The sequence below is a fragment of the Macaca fascicularis genome, chromosome 20 (genome assembly GCF_037993035.2).
Source record: "Macaca fascicularis isolate 582-1 chromosome 20, T2T-MFA8v1.1".
Lineage (NCBI taxonomy): Eukaryota > Metazoa > Chordata > Mammalia > Primates > Cercopithecidae > Macaca > Macaca fascicularis.
In genome coordinates, this window is record NC_088394.1 from 77,212,113 (window position 1) to 77,239,907 (window position 27,795).

Here is a 27,795-nt window from a genome sequence, read left to right on the forward strand (position 1 = left end):
CAACAGAGTTTAGAGTCTTAATTCTGGACTGTTTTAGATGGCATGGTCAGCTCCCACGATTTCAATTTCTGATGCCAAGAAAGCTGAGAGATGAAGAGACCGAATTCTTTATTCAGAAAGAGTAGCTCCGATGAGAGAGCGTTTTGTCTCAACATGACTAAAGAATTAATTGAGAAGCATTCATTTCCTTGACAACATTTTGGAAGACATTTTCAGCTTCAAGTTGTTTGGAGAAGTTATAGCAGTGGATTATAAATTAAGGAGGCGCCAGAAGCAAAAAGGTGGTTTTCAGACGGAGCTTAAAGATGCTAACGGGAAGTTCATCCTGGAGCTGCCTCTCTTTTATTAAAGGGAACTGGAGGGGTGTGTTGGGGGCTGTAGTTTTTGTTTCCCCTACGCCCACTATCTGCTTTCTAAAAAAGGAAAAAGGAGGCAGTCTCTTAACACTCACTTAATGCCTCGGTTTGAACTACACAAAAAGGACGAGTACAAAGACAATGATAAATTCACATGAATTCCTGCCTTCCTTTTGGATTCATTTAGGAGGTCTACTTTCTTCGAAAAGGCACAACATTTTATCTTCCTTGTAACTCTCTGCATTGGGCAAGAGAAAATGGAAAGTGAGTAGAAACGTGAACTCACTTCTGAAATATGGAGCTCTTATGGTATCTAAAGTGCTGCTTGTGTACTGTAGCAAAAAAAAAAAAAAAAAAAAAAGATGAGCCTGTTTTTAATTAGATAGGGGAGACTTATAAGAGTACCCCCCAGAGTGAAGGGGCTTGTTCTTGAGATGCTCATTTGCATGGGGTCTTAAGGTTAGGTAGAAAGAGCCTCTGAATAGCCTCTGAAATAGAACACCAAAGTAGAAAATCTAGAACTGTTTGACAGGTTGTGGCATGAATGCCTTTCTTTTATGTACCTTTCCAAAAGGTCAGGGTGTGACCAGAACAAGGAACCAGGCTTGTTTCATTCAAGCAGAATTTCTTGGCTTCACAAGTTGCTGCATCATCATTTTAATCGTCTTTGAACTCTTAAAATTTTAACATGCATTTTCAAAACTTGTCTTATAAGAGAAAAATTTTATTGACTGCTTCACTTTCAAAATTACATGAACTGGATTTACATTTTTAAAATCTATTTTATACACACAAAAAAATGGGAAATTACACTGGAGCTTAGTTTATGTTGCCCTCAATTTCTGAACAGTGTACTTAATGTATAGTTACAGTTGAAGTAGTTGAAATCTATATTTACATATTATTTACGGTTCATCTTTTTACTTGAATTCATTTTACATCTCTCTCATATCTCAGTGTAATGCCCATAGTTGTCATTTTTAATAGCTGTTATTAGGTCATATTACTGTTTCATATTATATGCTTCAGAAATGTCATTCCATTTGCCATTTAATTTGTAGGGTTTTTTCCTTCTGAATCATGACACCATAAACAAATCAGAAAAAGAGTTTGGGTTCTTTTTGTATTTTTTGTGAGTACAGGTAAACCTACTTTGGAGACTATATCCCAGGTCTGAAGATAGAAACAGATTTGTTGTTTGTTACATGAAGCCAGGTTATTGTCCAGGAAAACTGTCTTATCATATAAAGACCCCAGCAGTGTGTGTCTTACTTATGTTTTTTTTTTTAGATCTGTCACCATTTTTTAAGATCTATCAGCATTACTTCATCACTTTTGGAAATGATTTCTCAAAAATTGTTATTTCACATATCTGTTAGACTGGATTTTTAAATGTTGTGTGTTTGCTATTGTAAAAACATTCAGAGCAGGGATTGGCAGACTTTTTCTCTGAAGGGTCAGAAATAATTTTGTGCTTTGCAAGCCCCGTGGTCTTGGTCACATATTCTTCTTTGTTTTTGTTTTAACATCCTTTTAAAAATATAACAACCATTTCTATCTCCATGGCTAAACAGGCAGCAGGTTGTAATTTGTCACCCTTTCATCTACAGTATTAGATTTTTTAAAATCTGGGCATAAAATCTTGTAACTCTGAAGATCATGTTTAAAACGCTAATTAGACCTAATGATGATTTATATGCCAGTCTTCTGTAGAGCAAAGATTGATAGTCAAGGCCTATCCTCCCTGACTCTCTCATCTCCTCTTCCTCCACCCTTTTTCTCCTGTTGTTTATTCTCTTCCTTCTCCTCTATATTTTTTCCTTCTCTCCTGGATTCTTTGCCCCAGCAGAAAAGTCTGCTCATCTTTCCCAATGCCTGGCATGTAGGAGATGTGCAAATGTTGAACAAACGCATCTGTTAAAAGCAAACAGAGAAAGCATAGATTCATTCAGGGCAACTGGAATCGGTGTTCCTGGGTTGCAGCCCTCAAATGTGGCCAGATAAACTCTCTACTTATATTGGAAAAAAAAGAAAAAAGCAAACATCCTCTTCTAACAAGTGCATAATTTCCCTGACCTTGCAGCCAGGCTTCTTGAAAGAATAATATCTCTATCTTGTGCACAGTCTCGGTTCCTGGTTTTTGTTCAATCTGCAGTTAGGCTTATGTCTTACGACTCCATTAAAACTGTTCTTTAAAAAATTGCTATGTATAATTGCCAAATCAAGTGAAAACGTATTTATCTTGACCTGTCTGCTGTATTTATCACTGTTAGATCTTTTTGTTAATACGTTTTGTTGATACTCAGTCTCTCAAGGCTTCTATGGCACCTTTTGTCCCATGTTGCCCACAGCTTGCTTTTCTAGCTCTCCTCCTCATCTGTTCCTATTCCTTGATTAGGCATAAGATTCCATCCTCACCCTGCACTCTCCCATGGTGATCTCATCCACCCCAGAGATGCTACTGCCTTGACCTCTCTCCTGAGCTCCACACCCGCTGATACCAAGCCCGCTACATGGCCACCTTAAACCCAGTCAGCCTAGCTCCCTTCCCCCGCCAGTGGGCTGTCCTCCATTGACTTTGTGGGTTAATATACTACCAGACTCCCCAGGAGAAATCTAGGAGGCAACAGAGATACCACCACCTCCCTCACTCTCAGCATCTAATTGATGCCCATGCCTCTCGTTTCTACCTCTCACATCTCTGGAATCTGTCTCCTCTTCACCATTGCCACTGGCCCTGCCCATGCTCAAGTGCCAGCTTCCATCAGTTCTGACTTGTGGCAGGACCTCTCACTGGTCCGTCTGCCTCCCTGCTCAGCCCCCATCAGTCTCCACACTGCTGCCGCCAGAGTGGTGTTTCTAGAATGTAATTGGATAATGTTTAAAACTCTAATCTCCAGAGACGTGGCTGATTCAGTGCTGGGGCAGGAAAAAGACACAAAGAGGCTGGAGCATTTTGTGCCAGAAAGCACTGAGGAACTCAGAAGACAGAGGCTTTGTGCAGGGCACAGGAGCCACCCGGAAGGGACTCCCGGAGGCCAGTGCTTCAGCAATGTGAGCAAGAAAATAAATAACAATAGAACATTGCATTCTACTCCAAAGAATAAGATAAACACCCATGTGCCTGTGCATGGATAAATGAATAAATGGATGAATAAACTAATAAATGGAGGAGAGGAGATGGGTCTTTCTTATAAAAGAATTTCAATGTGTATATGTAGAAGGAATAGAGGATAGAAATCATCATTGAAGTACCACAGTTATTGTAGCAGACAAGATCTACTGATAGCTACAAAAAGGGTGAGATTTTGAGGAGAAAAAGATATTTATATATTCTCAAATTATCTCCTTTTGTATACTTATTACAAAGGGAAAAATTATAACTTAACAGTGGAGAAACCCGACAGGCACCACTTTAACCAAGTGACAAAGTTCAACATCACTAGTAACAAGACATAGCAATATCATGTTCTCCCTGGTATGATACAGACAAGGATACAAGGTCATTTTTGTAGTGTGTCTGCTAAAAATGCATAACCTCAGTGGAATTATGAGAAGTTAAACAGAACAAGCATGGTGGCTCAAGCCTGTAATCCTGGCAGGTATGCGGCTGAAGCAGGAGGATTGCTGAAGCCCAGGAGTCTAGACCAACCGGGGTAACATAGCAAGACCCCATCTTTACAAAAACTTTAAAAATTAGTCAGGCATGGTGGCGCATACCTGTAGTCCCAGCTACTCAGAAGGCTGAGGGAGGAGGAGCACTTGAGCCTGAAAGTTTGAGGCTGCAGTGAGCTGTGCTCGTATCACTGCACTCTACCCTGGGCAACAGAGACCATGTCTCCAAAAAAGAAGAAAGACAAATCCCAGTTGAGGAACGAGATGCGAAGTAATTGACCAGTGCACATCAAAGTGTTAAGGTTATCAAAGACAAGGAAGGAAGGACAAACTGTCACCAATTAGAGACATGACAGCTAACTGCAGGTTGGGACTAGATTGGATCCCAGAACAGAGAAAGGACACTGCGGGGGAGAAAGTGGTGATACTCGAATAAAGCATATAGTGTAATTAGTAGTTCTGTAACAATATTTATTTCTGAGTTTGGATAATTGTAGGGTGCGAAGGAACTCAGCACAATTTTTTAAAACTTTTTTTAGAATCTAAAATTGTTTCAAAATCAATAGGTGAAAAAAAGAAAACCAGATTCTGAAGGAGCGGCTCCATTTCCCTCAAGGCGAAGTCCAAGTTTGTTTGTGGGAAGTCCTTCAGGAACAGCTCTTCCCCATATCCCACCCTGTCCCCTCATACACATGGCTGCATTCCGCTTTCTAGCTTTGCCAAATTCCTTGCATTCTCTCATTCCTTTGTTGAAGTCGTATACAATATAGAGCAAATCTCTAAATTTAAAACGGTTCATTTGGGAAGCAACAATTACATTTTGGGACATATGCCCAGACTGGGTGGTCTTCAATACGTCAGAAGAACAAAGAGAAGACTGGGACATATTCTGAAAGAAAACTCTTGGAAGGCTGGGCGCGGTGGCTCATGCCTGTAATCCGAGCACTTTGGGAGGTCAAGGTGGGTGGATCACCTGAGGGCGGGAGTTTGAGACCAGCCTGACCAACATGGAGGAACCTGTCTCTACTAAAAATACAAAATTAGCCGGGCATGGTGGCGCATGCCTGTAATCTCAGCTACTTGGAAGGTTGAGGCAGAAGAATCTCTTGAACCTGGGAGGCGGAGGTTGCTGTGAGCCAAGATCATGCCATTGCACTTCAGTCTGGGCAACAAGAGTGAAAATCTGTCTCCAAAAAAAAAAAAAAAAAGACAAAAAAAAAAGAAAACTCATGAACTCTAGAGAAGCTTTCAGGAACTGGCAAGCAACAGTGTTGGATAAACCAGGTGGAGACGTGGTAAGTCATTTCAGCAAGCTACCAGGTCAGACTGGCTGTGGGGTTGCAGCAGGCTGTTTCAGCAGCTGGTCTTGTGGAAAAGTTAGTTCCTGGAGCAGGAGCTATGTGCCCTAAATGCTTTTTACCCTGGTCCTTGACTCAGATTTAATTGGGTGTGACTAGAATGACCCCAGTTTGTATGATCAACTTTCACACCTGGGATGTAGTCTTTTACTCTAATGCTTTTGCTGTCCCCCTTCCTTGGTGTACTTGCTCTCCCTCCAAGTATGCCTGCAAGTGCTCAGCCAACCCGAGTTGGGTGCCATCTCTGTGAAGCCTCCTGTGACCACTCTCCCGAGAGCTGATTCTGCCCTCTCTTGTACATAGCACACGCCTGCTCCACAGTGCTTACAACTGTCTTGTCTCCTTGGTCTCCAATCTGTGGTGGTTCCTCAGTCTTTCCTTGTCTTTCATGACCATAGCTCTTCTGGTGGGTACTGATCAGTTTTTTTATAGAATATCCCTTGTCTTGGGTTTGCTTGGTTTCTTATGATTAAGTTGGGTGGGAGGGGTGCATTTTTGGCAAGAACGCCACGGAATTGATACCATGTCCTCTTCGGTGCATCATATCAGGAGACCCGTGATGTTCGTTTGTCCCAACATGGGTATTGTTCAGTTTGATCACGTGATTTAAGAGGTATCCTCTAGGTTTAGGGCCAAGTGCAGTGGCTTACTCCTGTAATCCCAGCACTTTGGGAGGCTGAGGCAGGCGGATCACAAGGTCAGAAGATCGAGATCATCCTGGCTAACACGGTGAAACCCCATCTCTACCAAAAATACAAAAAAAATAAGCCGGGCATGGTGGCATGTGCCTGTAGTCCCAGCTACTTGGGAGGCTGAGGTAGGAGAATCGCTTGAACCCAAGAGGCAGAGATTGCAGTGAGCCGAGATCAGACTCCACTCCACTCCGCTCTGCTCCAGCCTGGGCAACAGAGCAAGACTCCATCCGCCCCGCCCCCCCCCCCCCCCCCCGCCAAAAAAAAGGACTCCACTAGGTTAATCTATTTTTCTTTTTATAATTAATAATTTGTGGGAGCAACACTTTGAGATTATGTAAATATCCCATTCTTCACCAACCTGCATTCACCAGTTTTAGTATCCACTTTTATTTTATAACTCAGTCATTCCTTCTGTATTTAATAGGTGGACTCTGAAATTTTAGACAAGCAGGTGGGTAGAAAATAGTACCATTTACTAATTAGGGACAACTGGGGAGGAATAGGCTATGAGCAGCCTGGGGGGAAAAGGATTTATGGAACACAGTGGATACTTTATATCATGAAACATAATGCTAGAGGCTTACATGACTGGATTAAAATCCAAACCAGAAATGATTCATAGCATTTCATTTCGTTGACATTAAGTCTATGGTTAGAAGTAAAAGTTTGTCAGCTCCTCAAGGGCGGAGACTACCAACTAGTTGAGATCTTATTTCCGAATCCATACTTAGTACCTAATATCTCACCTGGTGCAGTGAGGAGGCTAGCTACACAAAACAAACCACCTATCCACCAATCCAGTTTTCACTGGTTTGGTTACACTTTGTAGCTCTCCCTCTAGGGGTGGCTGCGTTCCTCCCTGGTCCAGTTGTGACTTATAGTTGTGCACGTCTACAGTCCCGGGGTGCTCTGTGACTGCTGTCTTCCTGCTTCCTGTCCCCCAAACACATGCACACTCTGCAGAAGTTTCATTGCACTGTCTTCCCATTTCATTTGTAAGTCACACTTGCCATGTTCTCTTTTCAGAAAACATAACCTTCCTTGAGATAAATTTCTCCTTTCTTCAAATCACATGACTCTCAAAGATACATAATTGCTATTCTCATATTTCTTCCAGATACAGATGTAATTGGACATGGTTATGCAGAGCAAAGCTAAATACAAAATGCTACATTATATTTCCTCTTCAAAGTGGATGATGTGATACCAAGAGGGGAATGGAAAGGTTTCTGTGGATCTGCCTGTGTTGTATAGTTGGGGGAAGGGAGGCTGTCGGGGAAGGATAGGACTGTGGCTGTGGCCTCCTGGGAGTTGCTTCTGCACCTCCCTTGTGAAGGTGGGTCTCCGTCACCTTCGTTACTGTGTTGTTGGTTGGTGGGATGAAGATACCTGGACAGTAAACCCTTGATTTTCCTGAAACCTTTCCTGACTTTTCACTACATTGCATCTCCGAATCTTCCCAGGCAGGGCATGTGTGATGTTGAGTAGAGAGCAGAGAAGTGGGCTGAGATGGTGTGCGACTATTTTATTCCCAAATGAAAGCCTCCTCCTATAGCCAGCCCTAGAGTCCAGTTCCCATTCGGATTATTGCACTGGGGACATTCAGGCAGCTGTGGATAGTGGAACATTTGAGCATTGAATTGAACTGCTGACTGTCCAGCACACCCTGGGTTGATATGGAGAGAAAGAATCCCCTTCTCATGGAGGACAAAGCAGCGGGATGGAGTGCGGAAAAGCTCACAACCGCTCAGCCAGTTCATGATGCCATTCCAAACAGTGTGGCCATTTGACTACAGAGCCACATGAGAATAGTCACCAACATCACGATATTAAAATCTACTGGTTCTTTAAGCTGGCTCTGTGCTCATTTATCAAGTCGATTCATATTTATCAAGTGCCCGTTCAGTACCATTTTATTTGGTATGGGGATAGAGCAGGAAACAAAACAAAGTCCCTATTTTCATGGATATTGACATTAAACAAATGCATCATACTAGATGGTGATAAATTCTATGGAAAAATAAAGCAAGGGAAGGGGGTTGGAAGCTTGTTGTTTTAGACATGGCGGGTACCTTGGCTGCTCTTTGGAGGTATTATTGGAGCAGAGACCTGGATCCAGGGAAGGATTAAACTGTGTGACTATGGGGTGGTGGTGGTGGTGGGTGGAGGGATGGTGTTCCAGGCATGGAGGAGGTCAGGACAAGCTGGGAACTTTTTTTAACATGCACATGCTTGGACTGGATTTGATTGGCCTAGTTTGGAACCTAGGAATCTGTTTTTTTGTAAAGCTCTCCTGAACATTCTGAGAAGGCAGACTGGGGAACTACTCTTAAAATCCATTCAAATGGCCGGGCACAGTGGCTCACGCCTGTAATCCCAGCACTTTCGGAGGCTGAGTCAGGCAGACCACCTGAGGTCAGGAGTTCAAGACCAGCCTGGACGACATGGTGAAATCTTGTGTCTACTAAAAATACGTGGCCGGGCATGGTAGTTCACCCCTGTAATCCCAGCCCTTTGGGAGACCCAGGTGGGCGGATCACTTGAGGTCGAGAGTTCGAGATGAGCCTGCCCGACATGGTGAAATCCCCTCTCTACTAAAAATACAAAAATTAGCTGGGTGTGGTGGTGCACACTTGCAATCCCAGCTACTCATGAGGCTGAGGCAGGAGAATCGCTTGAACCCGGGAGACAGAGGTTGCAGTGAGCCAAGATCACGCCACTGCACTCCAGCCTGGGCAACAGAATGAGACTCTGTCTCAAAAAAAAAAGTCCATTCAAATGATTCTAAGATCTGTATGAGGAAAAAGTGTTTATGGTGAGTAAAAACCATAATCTAGGTAAAAAGAATTAGTGGCAGAGAGAAATGAATAGAGGGAAATGAAAGGAAATAGTAAAGAGTCCAGCTCTGAGCTCAGTGAGAGGAGGTGCCCCCTGCAGGTTCCTGCATTTCCTCCCCTTCCCCTGCCTTATCCCCTTTGCTCTCAGTGCTCTAGTGTGAGGCTGATGGCGGTTCCCAGGCAGGTCACCAAGACCATCCTGTGTGGTGTTGTTTTCTCCTCCCCTCAGCACTCCACTAACGTGGCTTTGTCCAGTGGGAGAGCACCTTGGTATTAGCCTGCGTAGCTCATGGAGCTGTACAGAGGGCAGCTCACCTCTAGGCCCCTGACACCCAGTCCACACCCCACTGCCTGATGAGGGGCTTCCTTGGCTTTCCCTCTGAGACCTCTGGTTGTGTCTCAGACATCTGTGAAAATGCTCTTCTTCCATGTAGATGGAATTCTTGGATGGCAGGAACTGTGAGATAGAGGGGTTGATGTTTTCCCACCCACAAAAGTGGGCTGTAAACGCTTGTGTGAGACAAGGCCATCTGTTAATGGAAACATTAACTGCAAATTGATATTTCGTTTAAGTTGAATGGGTACTAAAAAGATCCTTTTTTTATTTTTATGTGTTTATTTATTTTGAGATAGGGTCTCACTCTGTTGCCCAGGCTGAAGTGCAGTGGCATGATCACAGCTCACTGCAGCGTCGACCTCCTGGGCTCAAGTGATCCTCCTACCTCAGCCTCTTAAGTAGCTTGGACCACAGATGTGCACACCACCCCAACTGGCTAATTTATTTTATTTTATTTTATTTGTAGAGAGGAGGTCTCACTCTGTTGTCCAGGCTGGTCTCAAACTCCTGGGCTCAAGCAATTCTCCCACTTTGACCTCCAAAAGTGTTGGGATTGGTAGGTGTGAGCCACCATGCCAAAAGCTTTATTTTTCAGAGCAACTTTATGTTCACAGCAAAACTGAGAGGAAGATACAAATATATCCCATGTACCCCCATCCCTACCCATGCACAGCCTCCCCCATTATCAATATCCCACACGAGGGTGGTATACATTTGTTACAATTCCTGAACCTACATTGGCACATCGTTGTCACTCAAAGATTGTAGTCGACATCAGGGTTCACTCTTGGTGGTATGCCTTCTGTGGGTTTGGACAAATGTGTCATGACACGGATCCACTATTACAGTATCACCCAGAGTGGTTTCACTGCCCTAAAAATCCTCTTCCCTGAATGTCTATTTTCAGGAGCTCCTGAAGACAAAAAAGCAGTTGGAAGGCATCTGTGAAACAAATTCCCCATGGGAATATGAATTATTAGTTTGGCGTAAGTGGGTACAGGAAGAAGCTACACAGGCCCCTCTTCAAATATCTCAGAGTCCGTTCCTGGTAGCGACACAATCCAAAGTGACATGATGACATGATTCATTTGAAATTGTATGAGTAATGCCCATGAATCACCCGCAAATTTCTGCAAATCTTGACTTCTTCAACATTACATTCTCTTGTTTTCTATTTAAATATGTTTCTTTGCTTCTATTGGAGACAAGCTTTTACATCAGAGGGGAAGAAAAGTCACGAAGACTTATTCTCTATCACTGTTACGTCATACCCCATTCAGTCACGTCTAAAATGATTCTTAGAAGACAATGACCAGGCCTATTACCTGGGTGGTTTGTTGTGGCATTCAGACACATTGAACTTTTCCAGCAGTTTGGAAGCAAGAAGAGGACTGTATGTACCCAGTGGATGACTTTGGCTCAATTTTAGTTACTTACAAGTTGTAGACCCCTTTCATGGATGTAAAACTTTGGATTTTTTTTTTTTGGTATCCACTGGAACATGGATACCAACTTCTTTTTTAGCTGGTAGTCAGTGACTTTTCTTATGTCCTTTTTTTCCATATTGTCAAGAAAATAAAATGAATATTGTTTTATTTTCTGTTCTACTGTAATAGAACAGAAAATTTTTTTTAAAAGTTTGGACAGAGGATGGGTGCTTGGGAGAAAAATAAATTTGGACCACATGATGTGCAAGAAGTATATTATAAATCCTCGAGTACTGATTGATTTGGCCAGAGTTAAGCCTCGAAGACTTACTAGGGTAGGTCTCGGGGCTGAGTCTCTGCAGTAATTCTATATAGCTCGTTTCAGCAGCTCAGTCAAGAAATGTTCAGGGATGGAAGAGACTGCAAATCACCTTAATCTCTTCTGTTTACAGTTGAGCAACAGGGCAGAGAGGGGAAATGTCTTCCCCTAGAAACGGAAAGCTGGGAACAATGTGTCATGCATGGTATTTGTATTTGAACACCTGAGATCCATTTTTATAATACTCTCAATTGTTTCTAATTTTTTTAAGAGTGTTGTAAAATTGTCAAGGTGGTATTTTAAGGTTGCTGCATTTTCTAAGAGAGTTTGTAAATTGAAATCATGTAATAATAAAAGAATATTAAGACTTCCAACAAATTTACATGTCTGATCCTGTAGCCTTCTGAGATGGGGATGGAGAACATAGAAAAGGCCTGTTGATTTGTAGGCTCACTCAAGGAAAAAATGATCAGTTATTAACCCTTTAGCTTAGCTCTTTTTAAATGATTATTATTCATTACTCATTCAGTACAGTTCATTGACTTCTCAGTTATATGTGGCAGAGATAAAAACAAAGTGCAAGATGAGAAAATTCTAGATAAAAAAGGGAAATCTAAGGCGAAAATGTTTTGGTAGGTATTAGAAAAATGAAAGTATATGGAAGGAAAGAAATGCAAAACAATGGAATAAAACAAAAGGTATATAGAGATTTAAGTTGGGGAGTTGGGGGAAAAGTGAAGACAGTAAGAATAAGAACAAGTTTGTGTAGTTACAAAATTAGAAAGGAATGGTGACTGTCCCAGAAATGCGGAAGAGAAATGGCTGTGAATGGCAGAAGGCTGTGGAGCAAGACTGCTTCCCAGTAGGTTTGAGTGACTCTTACAATCCACGACTGGAAGGAAGGGCTTTTAGAGGCCCTGATTTCCAACTTTCACTTCATTCTTGGCAGACAGATAGATGATCATCCAGCCTGATGCTACTAAGATGTCATGTGCAGGCTGGTGATGGTCTGCAAATTGTTAACCTGCCCGTGGTCATAGAAGCACAAGAGTTTAGAGACTCTGTTAGCAGTCTGACAGAGTAATTTATGTCTGTTGAATTTTATTTATCTAGGAATTAAGTCACTATGTTTTACAAAATATTCATCTGGGATTAATTGGAAATACAAAAAACATAGCACAGATAATTGGAGAAGCACATATTAACCCCTTGCTACTCAAAGAGTGGTTTGAAGACCGATAGAATCCTCATCACCCAAGAGCTCATTACAAAGGCAGGCACTCAGGCCACATCGCCAACCTTCTGAATCAGAAAAACCTTGTTTTGACAAGTTGCCAGTTGATTTGTATGAGCATCAAAGTTTGAGAAGCACTGGGCCTTAATCCTTTCAGTGTTGTACAGATACAGTTATTAAAAGTTCTTCCTAATTTTTGGTCTGGTTCAGCTTTGTCGTACCTGAGGTCTTCAGAAAAAGTCATATGTGACAGCGCTTCACATTTAAAGACTTGAGTGTTTAAAGACCACTGTCAGCTCCAAGTTTATTGTACATGTGATCATTGAACATCATCTTCACTTTGTAAACTGCTGGGCTGATTGTAAGCATACAGTGATAAAGAGGGCTCCAGCCTTAAGGAACTTGGAGTTTAGTAAAGGAAATACAGAAATACCATAATGTAGGCCAGAACTTGATATCCCATATGTCATAATAAAGTTACTGATAAAGTGCTGGGGAAATTTATAACAGGAATTTATTTTTACCTGCAAAGAGGTAAGGGCAGAGGTGCAGCCTGTGGCATGATGGAATGATCTAGGAAAAACCTGTAGGACAGCTGGCATTAGAACCGATCTTTCAAAGACGGGTGGGAATTGGGCAGGCAGAAATGGTATTGAGGGACGTTAAGGGCAGGATAGGATGATGGGAAAGTGTCAGGGGCAGATGTAAGTATCTGAATTTAAACCATAATTAAAGTTTTGTTATTTAACCTTCAGATGTTTGGAGACTTTGTACAGCAATTCATTTTTTCATGGGCTTTGGAAAGGATCACATTTTATGGAAGTCTGAAATGGTCCATGCTTATATTTCAGAAAGTCTCTTTTTCTGTCCTCTTAGCCATTGTGTATCCTCTGCCACCTGCTGAGAAAAACCTGTATTCTTTATATTTGTTCTTTTGTTGTTGTTGTTGTTGTTGTTGTTTTAAATAGAGATGAGGTCTCACTATATTGCCCAGAATGGTCTTGAACTCCTGGGCTCCAGCAGTCCTCTCACCTCAGCCTTACAAAGTCCCGGGATTACAGGCATGAGCCACTGTGCCCAGCCAAAATCTGTACTCTTTAAAAATGATCCTCTTTCATTGTGGAAACATATGACAGTAGAATAATCTTTCAAAATAATAATAATAAAACCCATCCAGTCACATGAGTCAAAAATAAAAATAATAGAAAACAATAAAAGGGCTCCTTGTCCGACAGACATCTCATACAGGCAGGTGCCACTCTGGGATGGAGCTTTCAGAGGAGGGATCAGGCAGCAATATTTGCTGTTCTGCAGCCTCCACTGGTGATAGGGTCTGGAGTGGAACTCCGGCAAACTCCAACAGACCTGCAGCTGAGGGGCCTCTCTGTTAGAAGGAAAACTAATGAACAGAAAGGAATAGCATCAACATAAACAAAAAGGACATCCAAACCAAAATCCCATTCGTAGGTCACCAACATCAAAGACCAAAGGTAGATAAAACCACAAAGATGGGGAGAAACCAGAGCAGAAAGGCTGAAAATTCTTTGGAACCCAACTCCTCACCAGCAAGGGAACAAACCTGGGCAGAGAATGAGTTTGACGAGTTGATGGAAGTAGGCTTCAGAAGGTCAGTAACAACAAAATTCTCCGAGCTAATGAAGCATGTTCTAACCCATCACAAGGAACCAAAAAACCTTGAAAAGAGGTTAGACAAATGGCTAACTACAATGACCAGTGTAGAGAAGAGCTTAAATGACCTGATGGAGCTGAAAACCACAGTATGAGAACTTCGTGAAGCATACACAAGCTTCAGTAGCTGATTTGATCAAGCGGAAGAAAGGATATCAGTGATCAAAGATCAAATTAATGAAACAAAGCAAGAAGACAAGATTAGAGAAAAAAAAAGAGTGAAAGGAAATGAACAAAAACTCCAAGAAATATGGGACTATGTGAAAAGACCAAATTTGTGTTTGATTGGTGTACCTGAAAGTGACGGGGAGAATGGAACCAACTTAGAAAACACTTTTCAGGATATTATCCAGGAGAACTTCCCCAACTTAGCAAGGCAGGCCAGCATTCAAATTCAGGAAACACAGAGAACACCACAAAGATACTTCTTGAGAAGAGCAACCCCAAGACCCATAATTTTCAGATTCACCAAGGTTGAAATGAAGGAAAAAATATTAAGGGCAGCCAGAGAGAAAGGTCGGGTTACCCACAAAGGGAACCCATCAGACTAACAGTGGATCTCTCTGCAGAAACCCTACAAGCCAAAAGAGAGTGGGGGCCAATATTCAACATTCTTAAAGAAAGGAATTTTCAACCCAGAATTTCATATCCAGCCAAACTAAGCTTCGTAAGTGAAGGAGAAATAAAATCCTTTACAGACAAACAAATGCTGAGAGATTTTGTCACCACCAGGCCTGCCTTACGAGAGCTCCTGAAGGAAGCACTAAACATGGATAGGAACAACTGGTACCAGCCACTGTAAAAACATGCCAAATTGTAAAGACCATTGATGCTATGAAGAAACTGCATCAATTAACAGGCGAGATAACCAGCTAGCATCATAATGACAGGATCAAATTCACACATAACAATATTAACCTTAAATGTAAATGGGCTGATTAAAAGACCCCGATTAAAAGACACAGACTGGCAAATTGGATAGAGTCAAGACCCATCAGTGTGCTGTATTTGGGAGACCCATCTCATGTGCAAAGGCACATATAGGCTCAAAGTAAAGGGATGGAGGAAGATCTACCAAGCAAATGGAAAGCAAAAAAAAGCAGCGGTTGCAATCCTGGTCTCTGATAAAACAGACTTTAAACCAACAAAGATCAAAAGAGGCAAGGAAGGCCATTACATAATGGTAAAGGGATTCAACAAGAGGAGCTAACTATCCTAAATATATATGCATCCAATACAGGAGCACCCAGATTCATAAAGCAAGTTCTTGGAGACCTACAAAGAGAGTTAGACTCCCACACAATAATAATGGGAGACTTTAACACCCCACTGTCAATATTAGACAGATCAATGAGACAGGAAATTAACAAGGTTATGCAGGACTTGAACTCAGCTCTGGACCAAGCGGACCAAATAGACATCTACAGAACTCTCCACCCCAAATCAACAGAATATACATTCTTCTCAGCACCACACTGCACTTATTCGAAAATTGACCACATAATTGGAAGTAAAGCACTTCTCAGCAAATGTAAAAGAACAGAAATCACAACAAACTGTCTCTCAGACCACAGTGCAGTCGAATTAGAACTCAGGATTAAGAATCCTACTTAAAATCGCACAACTACGCGGAAGCTGAACAACCTGCTCCTGAATGATTACTGGGTAAATAACGAAATGAAGGCAGAAATAAAGATGTTCTTTGCAACCAATGAGAACAAACACACAATGTACCAGAATCTTTGGGACACATTTAAAGCAGTGTGTAGAGGGAAATTTATAGCACTAAATGCCTGCAAGAGAAAGCAGGAGAGATCTAAAATCGACACCCTAACATCACAATTAAAAGAACTAGAGAAGCAAGATTAAACAAATTTAAAAGCTAGCAGAAGACAAGAAATAACTAAGATCAGAGCAGAACTGAAGGAGATAGAGACACAAAAAACTCTTCAAAAAGTCAGTGAATCCAGGAAGTGGTTTTTTGAAAAGATCAACAAAATGGATAGACTGCTTGCAAGACTAATAAAGAAGAAAAGAGAGAAGAATCAAATAGATGTAGTAAAAAATGATAAAGGGGTTATCACCAATTCCATAGAAATACAAACTACCATCAGAGAATACTATAAACACCTCTACTGAAGTAAACTAGAACATCTAGAAGAAATGGATAAATTCCTGGACACATAGAGCCTCCCAAAACTAAACCAGGAAGAAGTTGAATCTCTGAATAGGCCAATAACAGGTTCTGAAATTGAGGCAATAATTAATAGCCTACCAACCAAAAAAAAGTCCAGGACCAGACGGATTCACAGCCGAGTTCTGCAAAGAGGAGCTGGCACCATTCCTTCTGAAACTATTCCCATCAATAGAAAAAGAGGGAATCCTCACTAACTCATTTTATGAAGCCAGCATCATCCTGATACCAAAACCTGGTGGAAACACAACAAAAAAAAGATAATTTTAGGCCAATATCCCTGATGTGAAAATCCTCATCAATGCGAAAATCCTCAATAAAATACTGGCAAGCCAATTCCAACAGCACATCTAAAAGCTTATCCACCACAGTCAAGTTGGCTTCATCCCTGGGATGCAAGACTGGTTCAACATACGCAAATCAATAAATGTAATCCATCACATAAACAGAACCAGCGACAAAAACCATGATTATCTCAATAGATGCAGAAAAGGCCTTCAACAAAATTCAGCAGCCTTTCATGATAAAAACTCTCAGTAAACTAGGTATCAGTGGAATGTATCTCAACATAGTAAGACCTATTCGTGACAAACCCAGAGCCAATATCATCCTGAATGGGCAAAAATTGGAAGTATTCCCTTTGAAAACTGGCACAAGACAAGGATGCCCTCTGTCACCACTCCTATTCAACGTAGTATTGGAAGTTCTGGCCAGGGCTATCAGGCAAGAGAAAGCAATAAAGGGTATTCAAATAGAAAGAGAGGAAGTCAAATTGTCTCTGTTTGCGGATGACATGATTATATATTTAGAAAACCCCATCATCTCAGCCCAGAATCTCCTTAAGCTGATAAGCAACTCCAGCAAAGTCTCAGGATACAAAATCAATGTACAAAAATCACAAGCATTCCTGTATTCCAATAACAGACAAACAGCCAAATCATGAGTGAACTCACATTCACAATTGCTACTAAGAGAATAAAATACACAGGAATACAACTTACAAGGGATGTGAAGGACCTCTTCAAGGAGAACTACAAACCACTGCTCAAGGAAATAAGAGAGGACACAAACAATGGAAAAATATCCCATGCTCATGGATAGGAAGAATCAATATTGTGAATATGGCCTTACTGCCCAAAGTAATTTATAGATTCAATGCTATCCCCATCAAGCTGCCACTGACTTTCTTCACAGAATTGGGAAAAACTACTTTAAACTTCGTATGGAACCAAAAAAGAGCCCGCATAGCCAAGACAATCCTGGGCAAGAAGAACAAAGAACAAAGTCAGGAGGCATCATGCTACCTGACTTCAAACTTTACCACAAGGCTACAGTAACCAAAACAGCATGGTACTGGTACCAAACATACATAGACCAATGGAACAGAACGGAGGCCTCAGAAATAACACCACACATCTACCACCATCTGATGTTTGGCAAACCTGACACACACAAGCAATAGGGAACAGATTCCCTATTTAATAAGTGGTGTTGGGAAAACTGGCTAGCCATATGCGGAAAACTGAAACTGGACCTCCTTACATCTTATACACAGATCAACTCAAGATGGATCGAAGACTTAAACGTAAGACCTAGGGCCATAAAAATCCTAGAAGAAAACCTGGGCAGTACCGTTCAGGACATAGGCATGGGCAAAGACTTCATGTCTAAAACACCAAAAGCAATGGCAACAAAAGCCAAAATTGACAAATGGGATCTAATTAAAGAAATTCTGCACTGCAAAATAAACTATCATCAGAGTGAACAGGCAACCTACAGAATGGGAGAAAATTTTTGCAATGTATCCATCAGACAAGGGGCTAATATCCAGAATCTATAAAGAACTTAAATAAACTTACAAGAAAAAAGCAAACAACCCTATCAAAAAATGGGCAAAGGGTATGAACAGACACTTTTCAAAAGAAGACATTCATGCAGCCAGCAGACATATGAAAAAACGCCCATTGTCACTGGTCATTAGAGAAATGCAAATCAGAACCCCAATGAGATACCATCTCACACCAGTTAGAATGGCAGTCATTAAAAAGTCAGGAAACAACAGATGCTGGAGAAGTTGTGGAAAAGTAAGAACACTTTTACACTGTTGGTGGGAGTGTAAATTAGTTGAACCATTGCGGAAGACAGTGTGGTGATTCCTCGAGGATCTAGAACTAGAAATACCATTTGACCCAGCAATCCCATTACTGGGCATATATGAAGGATTATAAATCATTCTATAAAGACACATATACACATATGTTTAGTGTGGCAGTATTCACAATAGCAAAGACTTGGAACCAACTAAATGTCCATCAGTGATACACTAAGAAAATGTGGCGCATATACACCATGGAATACTATGCAGCCATAAAAATTGGTGAGTTCATGTCTTTTGCAGGGACATGGATGAAGCTGGAAACCATCATTCTCAGCAAACTATCACAAGATCAGAAAACCAAACAACACATGTTCTCACTCATAAGTGGGAGCTCAACAATGAGAACACATGGACATAGGGAGGGGAACATCACACACCAGGGCCTGTTGTGGGTGGGGGTCTAGGGGAAGGATAACATTAGGAAAAATATCTAATATAGATGACGGGTTAATAGGTTCAGCAAACCACCATGGCACGTGTATACCTATGTAACAAAACTGCACATTCTGCACATGTAACCCAGAACTTTAATAATAATAATAATAAAAGGGGCTTCTTGTAACCTTTTCCTTGATAGCCTAGTTTCCCCCATCCTAGTACTGTCTGCAAGACACATGCAAGTTTTCCACCAACAGGAGTTCTGGGGATGGTTTCAGGGTGTCACTGTTCCACCTCAGATCGTCAGGCATTAGATTCTCACAAGGAACGTGCAACCTAGATCCCTCACATGCCCAGTTCACAATAGGGTTTGTGCTCCTATGAGAATCTAATGCCACAGACGCAAACAAGTACAGCTAGCTCTTGTTTGAACCTGGGTTACTTTAAAATAAGAACTCTAATTTTAGCCTGAAGCTCCTCTATCCAAACATGTTTTGGAGATACCTCCTCTAAATTCGTTAGTGACTGTTAGTGTCCATCTGGGTCTAGTCAGGAGAGAGAAACCACAGAGCAGTTTGAACAAAGAAAATTTAATATAAAGAGTTAACTACAACAGGAGATTAGAGTAATGAGGGATTGGCCAGTAAGAAGTAAAGAAAACTCTTAAAAAATACAGGAATAGATATATGGAGCATCTGCTACCCCAGAGCTGACTTACTAGGACACACCCATGGCTCACTGTGTGGCAGAAAAGCCACATTGTGGAACTTGCTGGAAATCTGTCTTCTAAGGCACCAGTCCATGTCCTTAGGACTGGGCCACACGGAGGTATGTAATCGAGCTTTCCCGCCTGAGCTCCTGTCAGATCAGCGGTGGCATTAGATTCTCATAGGAGCGTGAACCCTATTGTGAACTGGGCATGTGAGGGATCTAGGTTGCACATTCCTTTTGAGAAGCTAATGCCTGATGATTTGAGATGGAACAGTTTCACCCTGAAACTATCCCCACAACTCCCATCTGTGGAAAAATTGTCTTCCATGAAAGCAGTCCCTGGTGCCAGAAAGGTTGGGGACTGCTGCTCTAAGGTGCCTGAGAAAGCTATTCATGGGAAGGTGCTTGAAGGAGGCTCTGGGGAAAACTTCAGGGTGTGGTTGCAGCTGTGCACTGTGGGAGCCTGGTGCTGGGGAGAAGACTGCCTGGCAGGAGGCAGGTCTCTTCACCAGAACCAGCAAGCAAAACTCTCACTTCCTGCAGTGTCTCTCCAGTGCCTTTAACTGAAGCTTAGCATCATGCCATTTGACAAAGGAAAATGATTTAAAAGGATCAGATCCATTTTTCCAAAGCAAGCAAAAAAGGGTGAATTTGGAGCTGGGAAGCTATATATGTTGATAATCAGTTCAGTGACTGAGAAATACAAATGGTCATGACATCCTAAGTGAAGACATGTCTGCTACCAAAAAGATTATATGATGCATTTCAAAGCCAGATACTTCAGTATTTTGTTCTTACCACTTACACTGTTTTCTCTCTTGATGGAGAATTGACTCAGATTCTTTCCTTCACTTTTAATAAAAGCATCAGGCAAATAGATACACCTAGAGGACAGCCAGTGGCAATGAAGTACCTTTTGAGTAAAATCATTAGTTCACTAGAAACTGTATGGGCAGGAATAGTAGATAACAAATACAGGGAGGAAAGAAAGTTGTCTAAATATCCTCTGTATACTGTCATACACATTACATATTCTGTGTTAAAGACCTACGAGGGCCTTCTGTCACCAGAATGGACTGGCTTCCTTCTGCTGGTACATAGCTGTCATCCCAGGATCATCCTTCACCATTACTCTGCATTCCTTTCACTTCCTTCCTGTTTGGATTACATCTTGTTAATATCCAGAATGTTCCACTTTCTTGATACATTCCTTTGTTTTGTTGGGGCACATTTTCTAACACCATCCCGAGAAAGGCTGCATGGGAAGTAAATTGTTTTGTGACTTCATATAGCCGAAAATGTCTTTGTTCCCTCCTGCCACTTGATTGATAGTTTGGCTGGTTATAAAAATCTAGGTCTGAAATAATTTTCTTTCAGAATTTTAAAGTAATTTATTTTTTGTTATTTAGCTTCCATTTACAAGTATGAAGCCATTCTGATTCTTGATCCTTTCCATATAGCCTATTTTTCTTTCTGAAAGCTTGTAAGACTTTTTTCTTTATTTCCAGTGTCCTGAATTATGATGATGATGTGCTCTGGAGTGGGTGTGTTTTCATCTGTTGTTGAGAGTACTTCCTTAGTAGTCTTATCTTTTTTGGTGGGGTGACATTCCTTTTTTTCAGATGTTGAATCTTCTGGACTGATCTTCCAGCTTTCTTAACTTACCTCTCCTATTTTCTTTTTTAAAAAACTAATAAATTTTTTAAAAATAGAGTGAAGTCTTGCTGTGTTGTCCAGTCTGGTCTCGAACACCTGGGCTCAAGCCGTCCTTCCAAAGCGCTGGGGTTATAGGCGTAAGCCATGTGTTCAGCCATCTCTTGTATTTTCTGCCTTTGTCTTTTTGCTCTTTTCTGGGAGATTTCCTCAACTTTTTATCTTGACCCTACATTAAAAGAAAAAACAAACTTTTTTTTGCAATCATTAACATGTTTTGCTGGCTTATGAATGTTCCTTTTTATATCATCCTACTCTTGTTTTATGTACACAATATCCTGTCTTTTCCCTCTGGGAAGATTAAGATGAATTTTTCTTTTTTCTTGAACTTTTCATTTTAGCATAATCCTTACTTCCTTTAAGTTACTTTTTTTCTTACCAGTTTTGGTCCTGTCTTTTATCTTTGTTAAATATCTAGTGAGTCCTGTTTGCTCAATTTTAATAGCAGTGCTCTAAAACAGTTTCTTAACCCATGTTCCCAAAAAATATGTTGCAAGTGTGTGAAGATACTGATGGCGTCAGTCTTCAGAGTAGCTGAGCAGCATATCCAGAGGCTGAGCCTACAGGCCGCCTCTATTTAGCCCAGAGTAATATTACGTTTTCTGTGTGTAATGTGACATGAGAAAGTTTTAGAAGTACCAGAGTCCTATAGGTAAGACTTGTTGAACACAGGTTTCGCTATTGTGTGATCAAACTGGGTCATTTTCTTAGGGCAGATTGATGTTCATGCCCTTGGGTCTGTACCCTTGGGCAGATCAAGTCATCCAGAAGTCTTTGTCTCTTGCTTGGAAGATATGTTCTGGCTTTCAGTATTTTAGGAGCAGAGTTGGGAGAAAAAGACTAATGGTCCAGCATTCAGTATGTAAACATTCTGTTAACTCTCAGTTACAATACACCTACCCTCAAATGTGCCTGGTGCTCCACTGTCCAGAGACCCTCAGTTGTATATTATTCAAAATATAAGTCATTTGTTTTTCACTGGAGCTAGGGAGAGTCTTACTAAGCTCTGAAGGGAAGAAGTGTATACACATGGAGGGAGAATCCGGAAATTCAGCTATTTCCTAAGACTTTGTTAATAGTTCTCTTTTTAGCTTATCTTTTACCCCCTGCCCCACCCCAACCCCGTCGTCACCTACCCAGTATTACCAGTTCCTGGAGCCTTTCGGGAGTCTTCAGTCCAATTTAGGTTGAATCTCAGCTTTGCTTACTGCTAAATTAGGATTAAGCTTCCTCAGATACTCCAAGTCAGTTACCCTTGTCTGTTTTCTAGCATATGAAATTTCAGTGACCGGGTGCGGTGGCTCATTCCTGTAATCGCAGCACTTTGGGAGGCTGAGGTAGGCAGATCAGTTTAGGAGTTCGAAACTAGCCCGGGCAAGATGACGAAACGCTGTCTCTACAAAAAGTACAAAAATTAGTTGGATGTGGTGGTGGGTGCCTGTCGTCCCAGCTACTTGGGGGGCTGAGGCAGGAGAATCACTTGTACCTGGGAAGAGGAGGTTGCAGTGAGCCATGATCGCGCCACTGCACTCCAGACTGGGTGACAGAGTGAGACCCTGTCTCAAAAACAAAAAAAAATGAAATTTTGTTAATATTATTTCCTATTCTCTTTGTATTCAGTCTACCAAAAGTCTGATTCTTTATTGACTTTATTATAGAAGTCTGAATGCAAATAATGAATTTAAATATTTGTTTCTAAGAAGTTCTCCCTGTAACTCACTATTTGGATTACCAGTATTTGAAGGTGTACTTTTCTTTTCTTAGAAAACATGGTTATTAGGTAGCAGGTAACACAGTGTCAATCCTGAGATTTAACAGAGTTATATTTCATGCCAACAGCATGTTTCAAAGCTATTTTTAAATTTCACTTGAATTTTTTTTAAAAACCTCAAATTTTCTTAGTAAAATATCAAGAATATCTGGGTATAAGTTCTTAAAACACAAAAAGCATTGACTGAAAAATTGTTCTTCAAATTCTGTATCACTTTGTTTAAGAAGTCTTTTTTTCACTTTGGGAGGCCGAGGCGGGCATATCACGAGGTCAGGAGATCGAGACCATCCCGGCTAACACGGTGAAACCCCGTCTGTACTAAAAATACAAAAGATTAGCCGGATGTGGTGGTGGGCGCCTGTAGTCCCAGCTACTGGGGAGGCTGAGGCAGGAGAATGGCGTGAACCCAGGAGGCGGAGCTTGTAGTGAGCCGAGATTGCACCACTGCACTCCAGCCTGGGCAACAGAGTGAGACTCCGTCTCAAAAAAAAAAAAAAAAGGAAGAAGTCTTTTTTTAAGTTTTTTGAAAGGCACCTTTTAAAAAGTTCATCTGTTAAACGATTAGTATCACAAATACATAAAGAACTCCTCCACCTCAATATGTGAAGGACAGTTAGTTAAAAAATGAACACGAGAGACATGAACGAATGTTTTGTGGAAGGGGAAACATGTGGCCACAAACATACAAAGAGATGTTCAGCACGTGGCTAGTAAGAGAATGCAGATGACAACCACAGTGAGATACCATATTTCACTTATTCAGTTGACAAAACTTAAGAAGTGTGACAGACTCAAATGTTGTGGAGTTTATGAATCAACAGATGCTCTTACACATGCATAGTATATGAGGCTGTAAACTGCGCCACCTACTACAGAGAATAAGTTAGCATAATTCTACTCCCCGGAGTAGACCCAAGGGACATTTTTTTTTTTTTTTTTTTTTTTGAGGCAGAGTCTTGCTCTGTCACCTAGGCTGGAGTGCAGCGGCGTTATCTCAGCTTACTGCAACCTCTACTCCCAGGTTCAAGCCATCCTCGTGCCTCAGCCTCCTGAGTAGCTGGGATTACAGGCGTGTGCCACCACTGCTCCCAGTCGATTTTTGCATTTTTAGTAGAGATGGGATTTCACCATGTTGGCTAGGCTGGCCTCGATCTCCTGGCCTCAAGTGATCCACCCACCTCAGCCTCCCAAAGTGCTGGGATTACAGGCGTGAGCCACTGCACCCAGCCAAAAAAGTATTTATCATAGTACAAAAGAGTCATATGCAGTAATAGTCGAAGCATCACGGTTCACAGTATCAAAAACCTGGAGACAACCCCAGATGCCCATTAACAGGAAAGTGGAGTATTGCACGGCAGAAAGAACAGAAGAACCAGTGTGATATGCACACCTCTATAAACTAAGTCATCTTTATAAAACAACAATAAAAAATGGATGATTAATAAATTATAAAACACCTTAAAATTTAAAATATGTATTTCATGGATGCAGTAATAAAGCAAGGAAAAATTGAGCATAGGATTTAGGATAATGGTTACTTCCGATGGTGGAAGCAGAGGAGTGGATTGGTGGGGAAGACCATCTGGTTAGAAGCGGGCTATTGACAAAGTCTTAGCTTTTGTTTTGGATGGCAGGTTTTTGGAGTCCTTGTTACATTATTGAAGATTAATTAGGTAATTCAGTCCATTAGAAAATAAGCCTAAAGAGACTGAGATTTCCAAGGTGAAATACAGATTAATGGTCATGTGGATCTTAGTTCTTTGCTCATCTGTTTTGTTTTTGTTTTTTAAGAAGTAGTATTTGGGATCCTGGGACCAATGTTTTGTAGTTGAAAGTTATAAAAATACATAGACCTAAAGTTAACGAACTAAATTTTCTAGGTGGGGATGCATGTACTGATAAGTATCTTATACGTTATAGAGTATTGAGTACATAAATATTTATAGCTATTTCTGTTCTTTCATAGAAATTTTACATTTTTTTCCCTTTCTTAGGACAAAGTTAAACTATAATCCTCCAAAAGATGATGGATCAACTTATAAGATTGAACTTGAAGGGATATCGGTAATGGTTATGAGAGAGATCCTGGATTACATCTTCAGTGGGCAGGTATGATGAGAAACAAAGGAAGGAAGACCTAAGTAGAGGCTTCTCAAGCTCAGGGTGAGGGTCTCCTTTCATCCATTATATGACAAAGTAGCACTGTCATCTTCATCTTCTGTCACTGTGTGCATTGACTGACATCTCCTACTGGTAATGGCATCCCACGTGTGTTCTTCCATGGCTCTGCTCCTAGAGAAGCAGATGAAGTAAGATCTTAGACCCAAATCCCAGTTTGTTGCTACCATTCTGAGCTCCACCTTCTCATATGAGATACTAAAGAACATGGGATGCTGCCCTGACTGCTGTCTTTTTGGTTTTTGCTTTGGAATCCCAAATCCAATCTTGCTTTGTATCCACACGACTGGGGATACAAAACTTGTTTTGTCTCCATAGCGTGGAAATAGGAACTTCCTGGGGCATTGTGGATTATTTGATAGAGACAGAGAGTTCCTTGTAGATCGTTCCCAGAGAAAGAGGACTGACAGAAACGACAAGCAGCTTATTCACGATGCCCTGGTCCTGTTGCCTCAGTAGTACCCACATCCCTGCCCCATCCTCATTCTCTCTTCCTGATGTCCCTTTCCTCTCCATGTCCACGTGAACTTCTGGAGGCTTTGTGACACCCAGGGAGGAAAATGATAAGCGATCAGACTTCTTTCTTTTCCTTTGCCCTCCTCCGACTACCCATTCCCCATGATGTGATTTCAAGCATAGCATGAGGACTCAAGAAAAATCTTCCATGTGAATCAGGGCTAGTTATTTTTTTTGTCTTTTGGTTTTTGGGTTTTTTTTTAACCGAAGGAAGAGGTCAGTGCATCTTACCTTTGCTGTGTGAGAATGCATTTCATCTTTATTCTTTCTGAGATCTTGTTCCCTACTCTCTCCTTTATTCCTTCTTCATCCCTCTTGTTTTCCTTTCTGTAGGGGCTGTTTCTCCTACATATTTTCTAAGTATTCTGAATGTATTGCTTTCTTTGTCTAAATATATTCATTCTGTCCAGAGTTAAACGCAGTGATTCTCATCCTTTTTGAAGCTTTTGGTTTGATTTCATGCTTTCTCTCTTCTCTCAACACTAGGGGGTGGGTATGTACATGGATGATTGTTAAAAGTAAATGAATTTAAGTTAATTTGGGGACAGCCCGGAGATACTCTGTAGCATCACAAAACCAGGCCTAAGACCAACCTCTGGTCCAACTTGTAAAGTCAGTCCAGCAGCAGTTATTAGTGTAACGAGTTATAAGCCAGTAAGAGCCTATTCATGTTCAGGCTTGGATTTGAAACTTGAAACCTTATTTACGGATTGACTTCTGTGATTTGTTTCCAATTTAAATTTAAAATGATAGTTGCAATGTAAGTTATAACAAACTCCTGAATTGGCAGTTTTGTTTTATTGAAATGCAATTCAGTGTTTTTTCACGTGCCTATATTTGAAGAGTCTACAGCTGCCTGCTGTCTTGTGGCTAAATGTAATGTCATATAAATGGAACATTTTCCCCTACTTGTGGCTTACTCAACATACTACTTTCCACATTTTTGTTGTTCAGTTTCTAAGACGATTGGCAATTATAGTTTTTAAGAAATCTGTGGTACAAAAAGTGTAAAATATAAAAATGTGTCTTGCTGTACTCTTCATGAAGTCTCCCTTGCATTTGCGAATGTGGGTGAAGTGCCCATGCTTTGGGGTCGTCCACTTAGGACTGTGGCAATATTTTGGAGAACTGTTTCTTTCCTGATGCTTTGGAACACTGTGAAGTGGGTGGAGAAAGAAGCATTAGTCAGAAAATTGAAGAAAATTAAGGAAAAGTAGATGTTCATAATGAGAAGAAAAAAAACTAAAAACACCCTTGTGTTAGGGATTTATTCCAAAAAGTAGTTTTGAGGCCTAAATGTATCTGTCTGTGAACCAAATTGCACTGCGTACAGAGTTTTGGGATGTGGAATGAGGCTTCTGAAACACTGTAAACCCTTCTCCCTTCAAGGGATTAGCATTCAGGTTAGCATGCCATTTAGCAGAATGGTGAACTTCATAGGTTGGGAGGCAAGATTTTCATCAGTTCTGATGCTGGTACTTAATCATATTGACTTTACCATAGAATGTAGAACTTTCCATTTCCCAAGCATTTGAGTCATTAAGGTTTTTCTCTGATTTACAGAAGTGAGCAACATGGACGGTTTACCCTAGAAGGGTGATTGGTGGTTGACATTGGTACAGCAAGGACAGAGCTGGGAAAAGTTAACCAAGCACACATTTGCTTGTGTTGGTGCCTTCCAACTCTTGGGAAAAAAAAAAAATGCTGGGTTAAACCATATGAAATTGCCAATATTCGATTATCTTTGATCTAAAATAAATGGAAATTTCATGTGGCCCAAACTAATAGATGAGTGGTTTGGGTTTTAAATGTACACATTCAAATATAAGATAATTATGCTACTTTTTTAGATCAGGCTAAATGAAGATACAATCCAAGATGTTGTTCAGGCAGCAGACCTGCTACTACTGACAGACCTTAAAACCCTGTGCTGTGAGTTTTTGGAAGGCTGCATTGCTGCTGAGAACTGTATCGGTATCCGTGACTTTGCACTACATTACTGCCTCCATCACGTTCATTACCTTGCCACAGAATACCTGGAGACTCATTTCCGAGATGTCAGCAGCACGGAAGAATTCTTAGAACTGAGTCCTCAAAAGCTTAAAGAAGTGATTTCTCTTGAGAAGTTAAACGTTGGCAATGAAAGATACGTCTTTGAAGCAGTAATTCGATGGATAGCACATGATACAGAAATAAGAAAGGTACCTGTCATTTATAACATGGTCAAATTTGCCTTTTTATTTCTTTTTAATTACAGTTATAGTTGTTTTATTTTTCTTCTTCAACGTGAAAGACTTACAAAGCAGCAA

At 41.0% G+C, this 27,795-nt stretch overlaps 1 protein-coding gene across 2 annotated transcripts in view; it reads left to right on the forward strand.

Moving 5' to 3' along the window:
* Positions 1 to 27,795, forward strand: part of GAN (gigaxonin) — a 64,551-nt gene that overhangs the window by 12,309 nt on the left and 24,447 nt on the right. Inside the window, exons 2-3 of one of the 2 annotated variants that reach the window (XM_005592632.5) lie at positions 24,787 to 24,901; positions 27,337 to 27,687. In XM_005592632.5, coding sequence (XP_005592689.3) covers positions 24,787 to 24,901; positions 27,337 to 27,687 — 466 coding nt within the window. The remainder of the gene's footprint in view (positions 1 to 24,786; positions 24,902 to 27,336; positions 27,688 to 27,795) is intronic. The other variant, XM_074027661.1, reaches the window with a different exon arrangement.